Source organism: Peromyscus leucopus, chromosome 9, assembly GCF_004664715.2.
Source record: "Peromyscus leucopus breed LL Stock chromosome 9, UCI_PerLeu_2.1, whole genome shotgun sequence".
Lineage (NCBI taxonomy): Eukaryota > Metazoa > Chordata > Mammalia > Rodentia > Cricetidae > Peromyscus > Peromyscus leucopus.
This window is the reverse complement of record NC_051070.1, coordinates 85,458,851-85,477,357: the sequence shown is the minus strand read 5'-3', so window position 1 is coordinate 85,477,357 and position 18,507 is coordinate 85,458,851. Positions and strand designations below refer to the sequence as shown.

Sequence of the window (18,507 nt, the reverse complement as noted above, 5' to 3'; positions counted from 1 at the left end):
AGTCCAAACAAACCTTTCCTTTCTTTAGCTGCTTTTGTTGGGTATTTTGTCACACTAGTGAGAAAAGTAGCTAATATGATGGTATATTCTCAAAATTAGAAATAGGAGTCCCTTACTTTGCAACAACCCAGTATCCAGGGAGGTTAACACAAATGCAGAGGCATACACATGTGATACAGGTTTACTGTAGCATACTGCAATGTACTACCCACTTCCTAAGGGAAGAGTGAGGAGTCCCTGCTTCCCCCCACCATGCAGGCAGTCCAAAGCTCACCAATGTGGTTGTTGGGCAGCCTCTTCAGTAGACAGGGCTCGTCACGTCCAGATGGGGCCTTAATACTGGCTGTCAGTGTGCTGAGGTCAGTCTCACTGATATCCAGAAGGAAGTCGGCAGCTGATCCTAGCTTCACTTGTGAGCAGCGTCTGCTATCATCTGAAAAAAAGCCAACACAGCTCCTATCACATGTGTTAGCTTAGTTCCAGCTGTCCAGAGCACATAGTCCACATGGCACTTAGAGATGAGCAGTCAAGAATCTATTTTCCACAGGTATACAATAAGCATGTGCCTCTGACAATAAGTGTTTTATGATCAATGTAGGAGGATGATGGGTGGTTATGACTGATTCAAAGGAAGACAAGAAGCTGGAAGGAACCTGAGCTGCAAATATTCATGAACTAACTTTTAAAGGAATCTTTGACATACAGAAGAATGAAACTAAATATCAATTTCTCACTCTGCTCAAAACTCAATTCAAAAGGGACCAAAGACCTCAAGGTGAAACTAGAAACTTGGAAACTGCAGGAGGAAACAGGAAAAAAAAGTTTTATAAAGGGTTCCAATAGCATGGGAAATAATCCCCAAATTGACAAATGGGATTACATGAAATTTAACAGCTTCTGCACAGCAAACAAAATGCCAGAGTGCTATAGAACTGGGAAAAAAACTTAGTCTAAATACACATCAAGTAGGGCATTAATATGTATAATATATAAAGAACTGCAAGAAATTAAACAGTAAAAATAAAAATAAATATATTGCTTAATAACAGTTCTCAAAAGAAATACAAGTGGTTAATAAATATTTTTAAAAAGTGCTCAATATCCTTAGGTAGTAGGAAAATGCAAATTAAACCTGTTTTGAGATCCCCCACCTTGGCTTTTTTATTTTTTATTTTTTTTGAGACAGGGTTTTTCTGTGAAGCCCTGGCTGTCTTGGAACTTGCTCTGTAGAGACCAGGCTGGCCTCGACTCAGCGATCTGCCTGCCTCCTGAGTGCTGGGATTAAAGGTGTGTGTTACCATCACCTGGTCTGTTTTGAGATTCCATCTTACACCAATCAGAATGGCTATCATCAATAACTCAAAGGACGAGTAATGCTAGCAAGAGGAACCCTTATTCACTGCTGATGAGAATGTAAACTGATACAGCCCACTATGAAAATCAGTGCATAAGGTTCTCAAAAAATTGAAATCTTCGAGATCTTTGGCAGCAGTTAACTCTGCAGCTCACACACGATTGAGCCTGTATGATAATGAATATTCAGAGACGGTAATACATGGAGGGTGCTCACCAACCTAAGACAGAGTGCCTGTGTGGCCTGGGCAGTCATGTCCATGACAGGTAAGGTGACCTGCTGATGTCCCATGCAACCTAAGTCAGAAGCTCATTTATTAGTAAAAGGGGGACCTGCAGGACCCTGGCCCCTGTTTTGGATGACTGTTGCCTTGCTTGCTGACCTTGACCTTGATATCCTCCCAATGCTAATTCCCTTCCAGGTTTCACCCTCCTGAATGCTTAAGGGAAGTTCCTTGTCTATGTATGCTTCATAATGGGCATTAACAGCTTAGATGCAAGATTGTAAAACATCTGTAGCGAACTTCTGCCCTCCAGGGTTCTCCCATTGTACTGTAAGCCTGTATTTAAGACCTCCTCCCTCCTTCAATAAACGGCATTTTGGTATTAAAAAAAAAAAAAAAAAGAATAATGCTGGTCAAAAAAAAAATTGAAGTAGATTTACCAACTGACCCATTTATATCACTCCTGAAAGACTCTAAACCAACACACCACAGAAATACCTACATATCCAAGTTCCTTGCTGCTCTATTCACAATAGTTAGAAACAGAACCAGCCTAGATGCCCATCAACAGATGAAAGGATAAAGAAAATGTGCTGCATGAACAATATTTAAAAAATGAAATGAGGATATCTGTAGAAGAACAGATGGATGTAAGTCATCTTATTAAATTAAATTAGGCTGACTCAGAAAGATCATACCACATATTTTCCATCACATACTCGTGTGTGTGTGTGTGTGTGTGTGTGTGTGTGTGTGTGTGTGTGTGTGTTGGGGGTGGGGGGAGAAAGGGGACCATGAAATGGAAAGAAGCTATCTTAAGAGATGGGTAGGTAGGGGAAATGAAAATAATAGAATACATGCAAAATAAAAACAGGAAGGGGGGCAATTGAGAGGCAGGCAGTGGGAGAGGGCAATGGGGAAAGACAATGAACTAGAATGTATGAAAATTTCATAATAAAAGTCATTACTTTGTATTGTGAATTAAAAGAAAAAAAATTTAAGGAATCTTTGGCAAGAGAAGGCAGTTCCCACCTGCTGCCATGCCCTTGGGAATTTCCCAGATAATCATGAATCCCTCTCCCCACAGTGTTGCTACTTGCTTCAAATAGGTCTAAGTACCTTGGAGGCAGCAAGAACCTTGATTTTCACATCTTCCTGAGAACCCACTGTATATTTCCAAGCCAGCAAGCAGAACAGAGGCCAGGGGCATGGGCCATGGAATGGGACAACTAGCCTCTGAATACCAGTGACCTTGACTAAATGGCTCTCTCTCCAAACTTCAGTTTTCTGATCAGTAGAAAGGAGTAGATACCTTATGTAGTACAATGCTGATAGGCCTCTTTAGTTCCTGCACTCAGCTGTCAGTATTATCTTGAAGCCTGTAGCTGAAGGCTTGATTTCTAGGGGGTAACTTTTGTTTCTTCTTCATTATGAGAGGAGGGATTTAGACACCCTGAGCCCGGGACTTGGTTTCTCCTGAGTCTGTGAAACCTAAGTGACTAGCTTGTCATTCCAGGTTGATGAGAGGGGGTGGGTCAGGCACATGGGAGTTCGACCTCCCATGAGAAGTTCCTGTAAGCTGGACAACCCCCCTACCTGTGATCTTGGCAGTGAAGGGGCTGCCAGGGATGTGCTTGTCATTGTACTTGACCAGGATGCTGTAGTCGCCTGGCAGGGTGGGCAAGTAGGTCACTGTACATGTTCCATCTTTGTTGTCAATGCAGCTTATCTCTGCTTTTGAGGGTCCTTCAATGGCCAAATCCAGACCACCTGTGAGTGGAGCATGAAAGGAGAGCAGTTAGAAAGAGTCTCCTTATTTCCACAGGGACAATTCATCCACGGGGACCCTGACACTAGGGACAGAAAACCGACACATTCCATGAGTATCAAAACAATGTAATCTACAGGGGAAAGCCTATTGGGAAAACACACCACTCTAGACTGCACCTGCACCACCTGCTTAAATAATTCCAGCTCTCCAGGATCCGAGAGATAAAGATGAGACAGAGTGCTATGCATCAAACATACACAGGATGGGCTAGCACAGACTGTCACAGTGGTCAGGGTGGATGCCACCATCAGAATCACAGGCTTAGGAATCTGAATATTGTGGTTGGCAACAGCACTTCAGCAAGAATGTACAGCTAAATAACTTGTGGGAGGTCCAGAGGACTAATGAGCAAAATGAACAAAAATAAAACCATTTTCAACCAAAAGCCCACTTGAATTCTCAGAGAGTCACATGAAATAGTTTATAATACAAATCTGATTTCATTCAGATCATAAGAATTTAAACATTCCTATTTTGGGTAGGAGACGGATTTTTATATGAGAGAAAATGAGACAAATACTACCATATAACAGTGATTGTTTTCTTTTGAGATGAGGTTTCTCTCTCTCTATGGCTCATGTTGGTTTTGTACTCCTTGGCTCAAGTGATGCTCCCATGTCAGCCTGAGTATCTGGGACTACATGTGTGCCACCACGTCCAGCATCTTTCAATCATGTTCATTATCTCTCCAAATGGAAGGCTACAAGTACATAAACATATAAACCACGCAGTACCTTCTCCTGCATCCTCTGTGATGATGGTGAATGTGGCAGTTTTGTTGGCTACTCCATACACAAGGCCTGGACCATATGCAGACACACTCCCACTGTTGGGGTAGTTCACATAGAACTGGAGAGGGCTCTCTGCATTTGCCAAGGACAGAAACAAAATTGAGAAACATTAAGTGGTAAATGGCTACCTCAGATAACAGGCAGTACTTTAATGTTCACCTATTAGCAGGCAGAGGCTGTTCTAGACCAGAGGGGCAGGTGGGAGCTGATGTAGGAGATTTCATCTCAGCTTGGCAAATGAGAAAGAGGCATCTGTATCATGTGGAGGTAGGAGCTGTTTACTAGAGCAAAAGCTATGTGTCATGCCATTCAAAATGTAAGACCTCTTGATCTAGGAAGATCATCTTGAAAAATGGACCCCACAGTGGTCCTCTTTGTCCACTACCATTCCCATCCCTATTAAAGCGTTTTAATTCCTAGGATTCATGTGCAACTAGAAAAGACTTTAGTATCTAACAACAGGGAGTTGATCTACCCACAGAACATTAAAGAATCCATGTGTACTAACTTGAGAGATTAACCATGGTGTGCCACATTAAATAGACAAAGCAAACTGTCTTCATATACAGCATTGATATTGCTTCAGAGGGGCTGGTGTGATGGCTCAGTAGGTAAAAAAAAACTTACTCAAACCTAATGACCTGAATGTGATCCCTAGAAAAGGAGAGAATTAACTCTACAAAATTTTCCTCTGACTTCCACATGCACACTTTGGCATGGGTGCCCATACACATATATATCATGCACACACACAGTAACAGAAAAGAATTAAACCATTCTTTTAACAGAATAAATATATGTATGCTAGTAGGTACACAGGAAGCTTCTGAAAAGGTAGTCACACTGGCAATGGAGAGGAAGGGTGAAGACCAAGAAAAGTTTGCTGCTGTTTTAGATAGTCTTACTGTTTAGCTCAGGCTGGCCTCAGCCTCCTAAGTGAGTTTACAGATATCTAATGCCTGCCTGAAGCTTGAGAAGTGACCGGTCTTTAAACTCTGTATCTATGTCATTAGTATATTTAAATAGAACAACATTTTTGCTTTAAACAAGGATTGTACATACTTATGAACATAAATTAAAGCAAGTGGCAAACTCAGAGGTATTGTTAACTCTTACCTCAAAAGCATAATTTCTCTAATGGGACAAAGAATAAGAGGAGTCAGTCCACAGAGAAAAAATTGGGAACAACACTTAAATATATGTAAAGTTGTCTCAATGTCAGTTGAGGAAAAAACACCAACATACCATGCATTTTTAAATCACCAAACTGGCAAAGAAACAACTGCAAAGTAGAGTCCACTGCGCAAGCATGTGCAGTGGCAGGTGCTTTCCTTAACTGCTCCAGGATGGCAATGTGGTACAATCTGTCCAAATCACAAAGGCCTGTGTGGTCCCATGGCACTGCTGCTCAGGGGACCAAATCCCACAGGTATACCAAGAGTGATGACAGCAATGGTGGGAAAAGCTGAAATGCTCCCCAGTGGTGACCTGGATACATACACAGTGGCTCATCCAGATGAGGGAAAGCTCTAGGGTGTGAAGATGTACCACTACACAAACCTGCTTCCTACATGGCTTCCCTGGACATGCTGTCAGAGGGAAAAAACAGCTAGATTTTTAAATCTGTATTCTTTTTTTCAAGACAGAGTTTCTCTGTGTACCCCTGGCTGCCCTGGAACTCATTCTGTGGACCAGAGATCCTCCTGCCTCTGTCTCCTGAGTTCTGGGATTAAAGGCGTGAGCCACCACTGCCCAGCTAAATCTGTATTTTTCCTTGCATGTGGTCTTAAAATTTTTCTAAACTTGAACATAAAATTTAACAACAATCAGTTGTAAGGAGAAGGCAGATGGAGGTTATACGTATGATCATGTTACCTACTCAAAATATTAAATTAGAAGATATTTAAATGATTACAAAGAGCAAACTGAAGAGGACTAACACTGTGCTGGGTAATGACCAGGAAATACAAGCTAGCTCCCAGTAAGGAGCTACTGGGGGCCATCTGTCTTCTTCTAACCCCTGTGCCTTAAGATATGACCCTGTCCTAAGGCCCACACCCCACAGCGCATGCAGGCCAGGCCTGCAAACTTCCTGAGTCTGCCTTGTATTTGATCTTTGGCCACATTTAACACAGTTACAAAGACAAACAACCAGAGCTGCACGGCCCTGCCCTATGACCCGGGATGCCGAGGTGTATTCTCTCTTCCGGAAGCAGACTTTCAGGCTGATTTTACAGGGAAGCCAATGTGACATTCCTGGGCCTGCCACAGAGAGCTCCTTAGTTTACCAGATGTCCAAGAGACTAGAGAGCTGCTGTATCTCACTTACCAGGGATGTGGCTGCCCATGTACTTGATGTGCATCTCATGGAGTCCGACTTCAGTGGGGGCGTATCTGACAGTGACCGTGCCATCCTTGTTGTCCACGATCTCAGGTGTAGCTTTCTTTCCAGAAGGCATATGCACCTCTCCTGGAGAACACAGGGACACAGGGCAGTGTGGTCACTGGCGACCTTTCCCCACAAAGCCGATGTAACACACAAATGTCTTCACTACAAAGTTTCTCAGACCCCAGAACACTCATGCTGCTTTAAACAGCCAAGTACCATGGTGGGAAAACTGAGACTTACTTTCTATGGCTTGCCCTTGGTTTCCATGAAAATGCAGAAGACAACTAACTCGTAAATAAATGAAGGGTATCTCCAACAGGCAAATTAGAAGTGCAAAGAGGATCCGAGAAGACCACAAACTAATAAGAGAACAGGAATGAAAGAGAGGCTGGGCTTTCAGAAAGGGACTTGTAAGACAGACCTCAGTGTTTCCAGCTATATTTGGAAAAGTGAGTGGATAAGAGAAAGCAGGAAAAAGGGGGGAACAGAAACATGGCAGTGATATGGTTCCTACCCTGAGGAGAAACGCAAGTTTCTTCAAGAATGTAATGTAAGCTATATACAAACCACCTTTCAGAGAAACATGTTCCACAGTCTCAGGGGCGCTGGGGAAGGAGCCAGGACTGAAGTATGGCAGAGTCACCCCCCTCCTCCCCAGCACTGTTCTGGGCCCCAGGCACAACAGACAAAGAGTAAGGCAGCTCTCACAAGGGTTTACCTGTGATTTCTCCTTTCCTGACAGCAAATGGAATCACCAAGTCAAAGGGTTTAAAGCCTAGGCCGTTCATGTCACTCACTGGGACATAGGCCTCTTCGGTCACCTAAAAACAGGAGAGACTGGTCACTTAGTAAAAGAGACAGCAGTGTGGACTTGTGGAGCTACAAGGGGGCAGAACCACTGGGAATTCTACAAGGCAACAAGGCCTAAATTTGGGGGTATGGTCACTAGTGTTTTTTGGACTCTGTCAGAGAAGTCCCACTGATTGATCACTTGTTAGAAATTTAGCTTGCGCTAAGAGTGTGCTTGTAGAATTCCCAGAATCGCCCACAGGAAAATGGAAAAGGGAGAGAGCAATGTTTGTGTCCCAAGAGGCTCCACCTGGAAAGGTTTAGTTGCTTGTGGCCTGGAAAAGAAGGTGTGTTTTAAGTGGCACAAAGTGATAGCAGGTGACTTTGCCCCTACACAGAAACCAGATGTACAAGTGGTAGCTTGGAGTCAGTAGGAGCTCTGCCAACAGCCATCCATCTGTTATTTAAACATGGGGAAAAACTGCACCCAGCATGATCATAGACATGATGGCTGGCGATTTGTGGGGAGCAAGTGGTGACAAGGAGGTGGATCTTACAGAGAAAGTGGGATTGTGATGATGGGATGATCAATGGGGACACACCAACGGCCAGACACCAGAGGACTTAAGCGATTCCCACAAGCAGGCACCAGCTTTTCTAAAATGAAGGTGGAGTAAACCCAGAAATGCAAAAAGGAAAAATGAAAACCAAAGTGTACCCAGGGCCTGAATCCAGGCGGACATGCATTTACCAGTGCCTCCTCCATGGCTGTGACTTCCCCTTCGGTGGCCTAGTCAGTGGCAAATGGAGATCAATTGGGAACCACACCACAGGGTTATTGTTACCCAAGATCCTACAGTTAGAACTCGATCCCCTCTCCCAGCAGGGGTCTGTTATTATGGTGTGATAACTTTTTTTGAGACAGGGTCTTATGTAGTATAGGCTGGTTTCCAACTCTCCATGGACCTGGGGATGGCCTTGAACTGCCGATTCCTCACCTCCACCTCCCAAGTGCTGGGATTATAGGCATGTGCCACCAGTATGAACGATAAATTCTTTCTGTCCTTTTAGAAGGAAAGCTGTTCTCTCTGCAATTGTCAAGGCACTTGTCCTTTGGACCCACAATTCATGATTAAGTGATGTGTACAGAAGCCACAAGTGGTGTCATGAGAGACTAAAGTAAGCTTTGTAGCTATTGGTCAGACCAGCCAGGGCAATGGTGAGTGAAGTCTGACAAATTAATATGGAAGGGTATCCATGTCAGCTTGAGGGAAGCAAGCATCAAAGCCACATGTTATGATCCCTTGCATGAACTCAAGTGTCCATTGTGTGAGCAGAGAAAACCAACAGCAGTCATCTGGCATGGAGCCAGGGCAAAAGTGGATTGTGTTTTTCTTTTACTTGATATCTTGTTTTGCTTTACTTTGTGTGTGTGTGTGTGTGTGTGTGTGTGTGCTCTCACATGAGCACACCAGTGCACTGTGTAGAAGCCAGAGCTCCACACATCAGTGTCTCCTATTGCTTTCCACCTTATCTAGTTTTAGATCTATTTATTTGATGTGTATGAGTGATTTGTCTGCATATATGTATGTGTACTTGGTGCCTACAGAGGTGAGGAGAAGGTTATAGATGGTTGTGAGTTCTCAGAGCCAAATCCAGGTCCTTCACAAGAGCAGCAAGGGCTCTTAACAACTGAGCTGTTCGTCCAGCTCCTACAGCTGGTTTTTGTGACTAGGCACTGGACTTTCACTAAACTTCAAGCTCATTGACTGGCTAGACTAGCTGTTTATCAAGCACCCAGGATTTTCCTGTTCTGTCTTCTGATTATGGGCATGTGCTGCCATGCCCGATTTTTATGAGTGCTAGGAATCTGATCTCAGGCTATGCTTGCACAACACTTGCTTTACACAACAAACCATTTCCCTAACCTGAGAAATATCTTTAATCATTAATGTGCTGCTTTTTTTTTTTTTAAACTTTCATTCTTTCTTTCTTTCTTTTGATGTGGAGGGTTTAACTTGTTAGGTAGATTTTAAAAAAAATGATATTTATTTTATGTGCATTGGTGTTTTGCCTGCATGTATGCCTGTGTGAGGGTGTAAGATCTCCTAGGACTGGAGTTACAGAAAATTGTGAGCTGCCATGTGGGTGCTTAGAACTGAAACTAGGTCCTTAGGAAGAGCAGCCAGTGCTCTTAACTACTGAGCCATCTCTCCAGCCCCAATAACTAACTTTTTAAAGTTTTAGTGTATTCACTTTTTAAAATGGTCAGCTTCATGTTCCTGATCTAACTGACCCAACAGGGAAAGGTCCCTCATCACTATCCTCAGCCATAACAAGAAACAAAGAAGCTGTGGAACTGTGCCATCCGCAGAAAGGACTTTACTGACAACCCACTTTGCCTTTAGGGCCAGTTCTCATGGAGGCCAACTCAAAACCATGTCACAAACAGAAAGGCCTTTCAAGGCTACAGACATAGCCTCGTAATTTAGAACTCAGTATGACAAGCAAGCTGTTCGTCCATGAACTTGTACGTCACATGGATGTGACACACTTAACTGACCAAATCTGTGGTCTCCCTAAGGCATTGCTATCAATACAGTGTCAGGTGTCCATGTTCTTCCTGCCCTGAGCCTATAAAGGGAGGAAGAGAATCTACCCAGTGAAGGGGGTGCAGTAAGTGACCACTAGCTATCCTCAAGTTGTGAGCACGTAGGGCTTAAAGGGATGTTCATTTCTAATGAGTTTGGAAGCCTCTACTTCAGGCCTCTGACCCACTTGCTAATGTGGTCTCCAAATTTTTCTCTTGATTTTCTTTCTCACTTAGACCCCAACATCTGGGGTCTCTCATCTCCTGCCTGTTGCAGCAGCATCATGACCTCTGCCCAGGGGTTGCTGCTCTTCTACTCCACGCAATTCTAACTAACAAGATCATATCTATCGTGGGATAAACACAATGTCTTAAAACTACAACCGGGACACTTTTCTAAATAACACTGACATTCTCATTGCAATGTTTTCTCCCCCAGAGAAGAAAAACACTCCCAAATGGACAGTGTCCAAAGTTGACAAGTGTTTACATATTTGAGATACGAAAGAGCTTCCAGACCTCTGGCAGGATGTTTATAGCTAAACAAATATGGAGAGAAAAGAGAAAAGCTACAACAGATTATAGATGGGAACAGAGTCCCTCGGCTACTGTTTGAAACACACTCTTTGAACCCTTCTCCATTGCTGTACAACATGAAGTAATTAGAAATCACTTCACAGGCAGTGGTTGGAGTCAGGTGACTGGCAGCCTAGGACCTGTGGTTGGGTGGCTGTTCTTCTGCATCAAAAGATACAATGAAGGAGCCTACAGGGCACCTGGCATCTGTCTAGATTGGGCAATCCCATTTTAACAAAGTTTCTGAGGCTTATGTGGTAATTCTTCTACCATGCTCTTGGTGGAAGAACCTTAATAATCAGAGACAATCTAAAAGGCACCTAGAACTGAAAGCCTTTAAGTTTTCAGTTGTTAACCTGAATGTCCGAACAATGGTCCCCTTCTATTCCTGATCTTCCTTGCTTTAAAAGAGAAGACACATCCCCCTTCTGAATCTCACCCAAACACAACTGGAGGTACTGTGCATCCTGAGATCTCAGAGGCAAGTTAAATGTGAGGACAAGAGAACATGAGGACCCTTCTCCTCCACTGTGGAGATGGGGGAGGAGGCACATGCATTTTCTTTACTGTTTTCCTTTTTTTTTCCCTGTAAAACTCAGCTAGCTCTCCCTCTGAGTTAGCTTAGAGGAGGACATTGCCTAACTCCTTTGACATGATAGATGCCTCCTTGACTGAAGATATTTTCCCCAATATTGGTGTTTCTAGAGATTATACCCAGGGTCAAGGCTGTGATGAAAGATGGCCTAGTAAGGGTTCAACAAATGGTGGCTATTACAGTATCTACTAGTAAAAGCTGGCTAAGGAGAAGGAACCTTGCTTACAGCTGGCTCAGAAGAAGGAACCTTGCTTACCATAACTGTGAATGGGCTATTGGGAATATCAACGCCACCAAAGCGCACATAGATCACATAGGTCCCTGGCTTGGCAGCAGTGTAGAAAATGTCATAGGTCCCATCTTCGTTTTCTATGACATCAGCCTCAGCCTCAGTGCCATCTGGGGTCAGAATTGTGCAGGTCACTTTCCCCTTCCCAGCAGTCTTGGCGTCCACTACAAAGCCCACTTCTTCACCAGTTTTCACAATGGGGGCAATTCCAGGACCTGTAGAAAGGTCAGAAGAAAATCAAATCACTGGCTGTGGATACTTGCCTCAGACCAGGTCATATGACCTCAGAACAGGCCATACTATGTTGTGCTGTCTATGTCTGTGAAGGGGGCATCCCAAAGAGCATTGGGAAGGGTATTGCTCAAAGAAATATCTGATCAAGCATGTCCCTGGCTTTGCAACCTCTCCCCAAACAACAGATAGCCATTCAGCCGTCTTTCTGTCTCTGATTTGCAAAAAGTGTAACAAAGTGTGAAAGAAAAACACACTGGTTAAAATGTGTACAATGTAGAAGGGCAATGGGGAGTGCTAAGAAAGTTGTTCACACAGTAAGAAGTGGAAGAGCGGAGCTGGTGGTGGAAGGCCCCAGCAGAACAAGAGGTGAGACCAACCAGCACTACCAGGCCAAGAAAAAATACCCCTGCCTGAGCTAGGGTAGGAAACAGGTCTGCAAAGCCAGAGGAGGTTCCCATCTCTCACTAAATATGCCCTGAACCAGTTGCTAGGGATTGATGCACAGACCAGAGTGGTGGTCTGGCCAGTGGTTTTCAGTTTTTGCCTTGTGAAGACAAAAAGGGCCAAAGTGAACAATATGAGATCAGAGAACAGACCACACTAGGGTAGACCTACATTTAGTTTCTTTTTACTACGAGGAGTAAATGATTTACTTGAGTCAGTAATTCATGTATTTTTTTGTGTTTTTTCTCCACCGGTCGATTGATTGATACCGTATGTGTGTGCATGTGTGTTTGCACGTGCAAGCACACTGGCAGGTGTGTATGTGTGTGGGAATGTGCATGGAGATCAGAGGACAATTTTGAGACAATTCTTTCCTTTCAATATCTGGGTTCTGGAAACTGAACTTAATTGTCAGGTTGATTGAAAAGTACCCTTACTCACTGAGCCATCTCACCAGCCCAGGTTTCATGTTTTAAAATCTGCTAAAGCAGCAGCAGCACTGAGCTGTAGGAGTTGCTCTCAGAAACAGAACGGCATGAAACAAGGTGTGCTGATGATGCATAGAATCCCAGCTCTTGGTAGGTAGACACGGGAGGATTAGCATTTGGCAACATCCTCAGCTATATATCAAGTCTGAGTGAGGATACATGAGACCCTGGTTTGCTTGTTTTTTTTTTTTTAATGGATAAGACCATATTGGACTAGTATGATGGCTCAGAGGGTAAAAGTACCTGCAGCCCCTTGATGTAAGCCTGGCCACCTGAGTTCAATGCTTAGAGAGCCCCCTCCATATAGTCGAGCAAGCACATCTAAGAAGCTGAAGCAAGGGAGAGTAAAATATTCATGAATTCTCAAGAAAAATCCCAAATCCTTTCACATGTTCCTTCTCTATTGCTGATCTAAGTAAGATGCTCTTGAATGAATCCTGAACAAATAAGCCCACCACTCACAGAGGCAAAAATATGCTGGTTCTCATAGCAGTTTCTGTAAGAGACATCAACTAGTGTCCCCACTTCAAAAGTGTGTAAGAGCTCCCCTGCCCTGGCATTGTGCTCACGATCTTTCCTACCTGCCCTTACTTCATCTTTGTGATAATCCGTGATGTCATCTCTAAAACCTGGAAATGCTTCTGGAATCTAAATGTTCTCACCTCAAAAGATCTTCACTCTATCTACGTATGACTGGTGCTCAGAGAGCCTAAGCAACTTTCCTGATCACAAAGCTATTAAGTGGCACAAGGAAGACCAGAACACACACTCCTAACCCTGATGCTCCCCTGCACTTACCTGTGGCCAGACACTTGCTGGCATCGCCTGTTTGTGTGACCCGAATACGGTAAGGAGAAAGTGGAATGTTGTCTCCACCATAGGTGACCCCAATCATATAGCGTCCAGTCTTATCAGGGATATAGGTTACAGCATATGTGCCATCTTTACTGTCATGGACAGTAGCTCTTTGAGGCTTCCCCTCTTGGTCCTGTGAATCACAAAGCAATGCTATTTGGGATGCTGCTACCAACATGTAGAAACCAATCACAGCAAACCATGCTCTTTAATTAGCATTTCTACAGGTGGGAGCAGATAGAAGTTTAATGTGATCTTGTTATGTTGTATTTGGGTAGGGAAAGGAAAGGGTCACAGATTGTACCATGATGGTCTGTAAAATAGTATTTCAGCATCACAAAGTATAGAGACATTATGGCAAAAGCTTTTCTATTATCAACAGGACATTCCCCCTTAGCTAGGTGCACTACTGAATAATACAATCCTCCCTGTGTTATCAGCTTTGCCACCATACAACCATGTACTATGAGATGGGAGGAGGGTCTTCTCATAAGATAGATCATCTATCTATGAGAGCCATTTTCCTTGTTTCTGTCTTCCTTTCCTTCTGGTTTACCTTCTAAACCTGATGATCAGAGCACTGGCAGGCTCATGGGCCATGAGGAGACATTAGGGACAGAGCCACACACTAAGTCAGAGATGCAGCTTCCTTGGTGAGTCACAGAACACCTAGGTGACTTAACTCTGGTTTTGTTCCCAAGAAAGGACAATCGTTTGTTAGAGGCTCTGTGGTATGTAGAATTTAGCCTTAACCAACCCAACAGGCAATTAAAAACATTTAAAATTCACATAAGAAGAAATGTAGTAACAAAGAACAGAGAATGAGTGGTGCTACACCTGCCATCACCTTAGATGCTCACTCAGATGAGCACCTTGCTTTTCAGCAGAGATACTGACTGTAAGAAATCCCCAAAACATGTGCACTGGGGCAGAAATTAGTCATTAAACTCCTATTTTTAATCCCTTTCCAGGATTAAAATTAGTCTTACTAATAAGGTTCGGCTCCACTCCCCTCTATCATAAACAGCTAACAACCACAGTTACCGTGATCTGGACAGCAAGCAGGCCTTCACCAGCATCTCTGGCATCAATTGCAAACTCCACAGGTAGGCTGGCAGGCACCCCATAGGAACTGAGGCCAGGTCCAGAGGCAGTCACTTTGCTGGCATCATATGTGGGAAGGACTTTGACCTTAAAGGGACTTGATAAACACAGAAGCCCTGGTCAGTAAGGATACATATAGATCAGCCCTGCCCTTACTTGATCTCTCTTCTACAAATGGCTAGGGCTGAAAGGAAGATTTCTGTAAGATATGAGAGCAGGTTTAATGAAAGGACCAGAAGACCATTGAAAATATAGAGCTATGAGGTACAAGCCATCATACAACAGTCCATCCTCGCTTCCCTTTGAACTGAAGATAGATGAATGGATAGACCCCAGAACAGGAACTAGTATGCCTGCTAGATGGTAACACACTGCATGGAATATACAGGTTCTATACCATTTGCTAAATAAGAAGTGTGTGAATGGCTGGGGGGCAGGCTGGCACTAGAGCAGTGGTTACCAGTCCTGTGGGCAGACAGGTCTGAGGGTGGATTGTACCCATGCCTGAAAGCTGAGATGCTCACCTTCGAGGGATCTCTTCATCAGCATATTTGACAGAAACAATGTAGGGCCCCTCCTGAGATGGGGTGTAGGTCACTGTGTGTGTGCCATCCCCATTATCCACCACATTCACTGGCTCCACGAGGCCTGAGGACAGAAATGAGAGGTCTGACTAACAACCTGGCCTCCCCTTCACTTCACCCCAGCTGCATTTAAAACAGGATCACGGCCATCCCCAAGACCTATTGGTTTCTACTGAAGAGTGACATAAAGGCAAGCAGGCCATAATCACAGGATCCATAAGTCACAGTAGCAGAATTGGCACCAAGAGACACCTCTAGCTTTTTGTGGGTTAAAGTATACTCAGCCTACCATACTGCCCTAGAGTACAATTAAGAAGACCATGCAAGCTTGTTGCTGGAGATATGCATTGCAGACTTGCTACATATTCTTTCAAGCTGTTTAGGCATGCTTGGGTGTGGTAATTTTATTCTATAGCCGAGAAAGTGCCAAAGTGTCTAGAAACCTCAACAGCAAAAAGCAACCAATGGGCTGGCCAATCAAGACCTGTCATCTCCTTTCAGCAAAGAACACAATGGCACCAACATGCTAGAACACCAAGTTACAGAGAAGGTAGGGTGCCAGTCTCAAAGAACAAGAGGGCCATCAGTGGGATGCTACAAGTGATGGCTAGAGTATATTAAAGCCTAATTAAGGCAAGCACTACATTGATGAGATTCTAGACCCGCAGCTAGAACATGAGGTCGAGGAGGAGTCAGGGGCAGGGAGGTTAATCAAAGCAGGGCATGCTCATTAAGCGGAGCAGGTGAAGTAAGGACAAGTCAGTGTTAGAGGCGGGGCTAGCTAGAGGCACCCAGCTTACACAATTGAAAACAGCTGCTAATGGGAAAACACAATCCTCAAACTTGTCTCTATAAAGGCGACCTTTGGGTCAGCTTTAAAGAGTTCTAAAATGGTGTTCAAGAGGCTGTGCTATGACTGGGAAGCCACTGCATCAGCTAAAATTACAAGGCTGTTACTTGAGAAGTCCTCCATATTCCAGACTACTATGTAAATAACGCCCTCCCACCCCCTCAGCTTAGAAACTTCACTAAAGGAGAATCCACCCCGTGACCTCATTCTCCCAGACCACTTCTGCCCTGAGCTTCAAAGGGCAGAACTTCCTGATGAACTAACTCCATTAAGGAGGTTTCCTTTCAAAGGAAGAAACCTCAGCTCACTGCTTCTGGAAGCCACAAACACATTACAGGGGAAGTGGGGACCAGAAGAGAAACCTAGGTTACTTAAGAAATCAGGCATACTAATTTATATGGGAAAAAAAGCATGTCTTAAATACTGGAAGAAATATGGCAACAGGCTTCAGTAGTTCAAGGTTGTCCCCAGATGGCCCAGTAGTCACTGAAATCTTAATTATAGATTTTCAGCAGTGTGGGCCAAATGCCAACAAGACCTATTCTCCAAGAGACCCTCCAGGGAGTTGAGAAATGACAAAGCTATATCCCTGACCAAGATTCTGGTATATTCCATAGCAATACTGAGCACCTCAGAGGGATGAATCATCTCCACACCCTACCTCCTTCCCACACCCAGACTATCCTGGGCATCCCATCCATGCTGAACAGGTAATGGTGCAGTCAGGTGGACAGTGCACGTTAAAGCCCATAAAACACTTCCTTCCACAAGCTACTAGGGAAAGTGAAGTTATTATGCACATGCCTGAAGTTCTTCTAGTACTCAGGAGGCAGAAGTAGGAGGATCGCAAAGTTCAAAGGCAGTGTGAGTTACTTAGTTAGATCACAATCTTGGAAAACCAAAGCCTGGGATGTATCTCATTGAAAGGACAATTGTGTGGCATGGGTAAGGCCCAGGGTTTTGTCTTTAGCACATGAAATGAAGAATTTAAATTATGGAAAGAAACAAGACTACATTATTAACAGGAGAAATGGACTTAAGGAATGATAATACACCAACTTTTTAAAAGCAGACTTTTGCTGGCTAGTTAGAATGTAGAGCAATAAATTGTGAGAATTTAACTATAAATTCATGAGCAATCTCATAAGAAAGCACCTCCTCTGGGTCATAGTTGTCTCTACCCAGGGTGGGTGAAAGGCAGGATGCAGACTCACCTCTTGGGCCCAGGACCCTCACTTCCAGTGGAGCTAGGCCAGCCTTGCTACTGTCCACTGTGAAGGACTGCAGGATTCGAGCTCGGACACCAGAGCCCAGACCAGGGCCAGCAACTTTGACCTTGCTGGGATCCACAACATCTTTTGCAGGAACTCTGAAGGGGCTGCCTGGAAGAGTCACAGGATTCGGAGCATGAAGCAATCAAAATACCACCCTGTGTAGACCCAGAACAACACTGTTGCTCTACCTGGACACCGATGGTATGAGCCTTAGTCAGTTCAGCCTGCCTTACTGTGAATGCAGTTATGTGACCACAGCTATTCCCACATCTGTCATGTAGCACATGTAGACATAGGACCTGGGGCTTCAGTGAACTTTCCAGGAAGCCAAAGTAGGGCAATGAGAGCACATTCTTCCAACATCCTATGTGGCATCAGTTGGGAGGTACAGAAGGCAGAACATGTAGGAGACAATGAATTTGGTCTGCAGGAGACCAGAAAAAGCTTTCCAGTAAAACCAGTGCTATGATGTAAGAGGGAGCAGCTACCACTTGGGGGAAGAATTCCCAGGAAAGCAAACAAGATACTATGAGGTCACTGGATATTTTGGCTCTCAGGAGTTATCTTGACTAAGTAGCCTGACACTAAGACAAGCAACACCTTATACTAAGTGCCCCACACTTCGGGGAGTTCTGGAGTTCAGGGGAAACTGATATTCCGCCCTGGGAGGAGACAGAGCCTGAAGCATAAAAAGCCACCATCTCCCCTGATGGGAGAGGCCCAGATGCTTAGCGCTCATTGATGGGCCCAAACTCTTACTCCCTCTGCAGAGGAATCCCAAAGCTCATGACATCCGGCACTTTCCCAAAGCCAAGGCAGCACTATTGCCCTATAGCAGAAGCACATAGAAGCCAGCAGAATCACTTGCCTGGTGAAAGACACTGTCACTTCCCTTGGAGACCCCCTTTTACTTATTCTCAGTGCTCAACTCTGTCACAAGCACTGTCCTGTGATAAGGCATCAAAAGGGATCTTACAACCCCATTCTGTCCCTTCTCCCCATTCAACCTGCTTCTGATCAGCACAAAGTGGTGCATAAACACTAGATAGTAGTTGCCCCAGGAGTGGGAGCTTCGTCTGTCTCATTTCTAGCTGAAATTCTCTAGATTAAGAACTAAAATTAAAACAAACAAACAAGCAAAACAAACAAGCAAACAAACAAAAACCCAAATACAACTTTTATCTAGTTTTGGTTTTTCTAGACAGGGTTTCTCTGTGTAACAGCCCTGGCTGTCCTGGAACTTGCTC

General features: G+C 44.1%; 1 protein-coding gene across 5 annotated transcripts in view; it reads right to left on the bottom strand.

Moving 5' to 3' along the window:
• The window catches only part of Flnb (filamin B), a 153,044-nt gene that overhangs the window by 23,966 nt on the left and 110,571 nt on the right, over positions 1-18,507 (bottom strand). For 3 of the 5 annotated variants that reach the window (XM_028853821.2, XM_028853819.2, XM_037208639.1), the window contains exons 25-35: positions 17,201-17,368; positions 15,077-15,200; positions 14,493-14,649; positions 13,392-13,581; positions 11,395-11,642; positions 8,096-8,167; positions 7,307-7,409; positions 6,529-6,669; positions 4,143-4,271; positions 3,174-3,347; positions 275-433 (exon numbers count right to left, since the gene is read on the bottom strand). In XM_028853821.2, the coding sequence (XP_028709654.1) occupies positions 275-433; positions 3,174-3,347; positions 4,143-4,271; positions 6,529-6,669; positions 7,307-7,409; positions 8,096-8,167; positions 11,395-11,642; positions 13,392-13,581; positions 14,493-14,649; positions 15,077-15,200; positions 17,201-17,368 (1,665 nt within the window). The remainder of the gene's footprint in view (positions 1-274; positions 434-3,173; positions 3,348-4,142; positions 4,272-6,528; positions 6,670-7,306; positions 7,410-8,095; positions 8,168-11,394; positions 11,643-13,391; positions 13,582-14,492; positions 14,650-15,076; positions 15,201-17,200; positions 17,369-18,507) is intronic. The other 2 variants (XM_037208638.1, XM_028853820.2) reach the window with 2 other exon arrangements.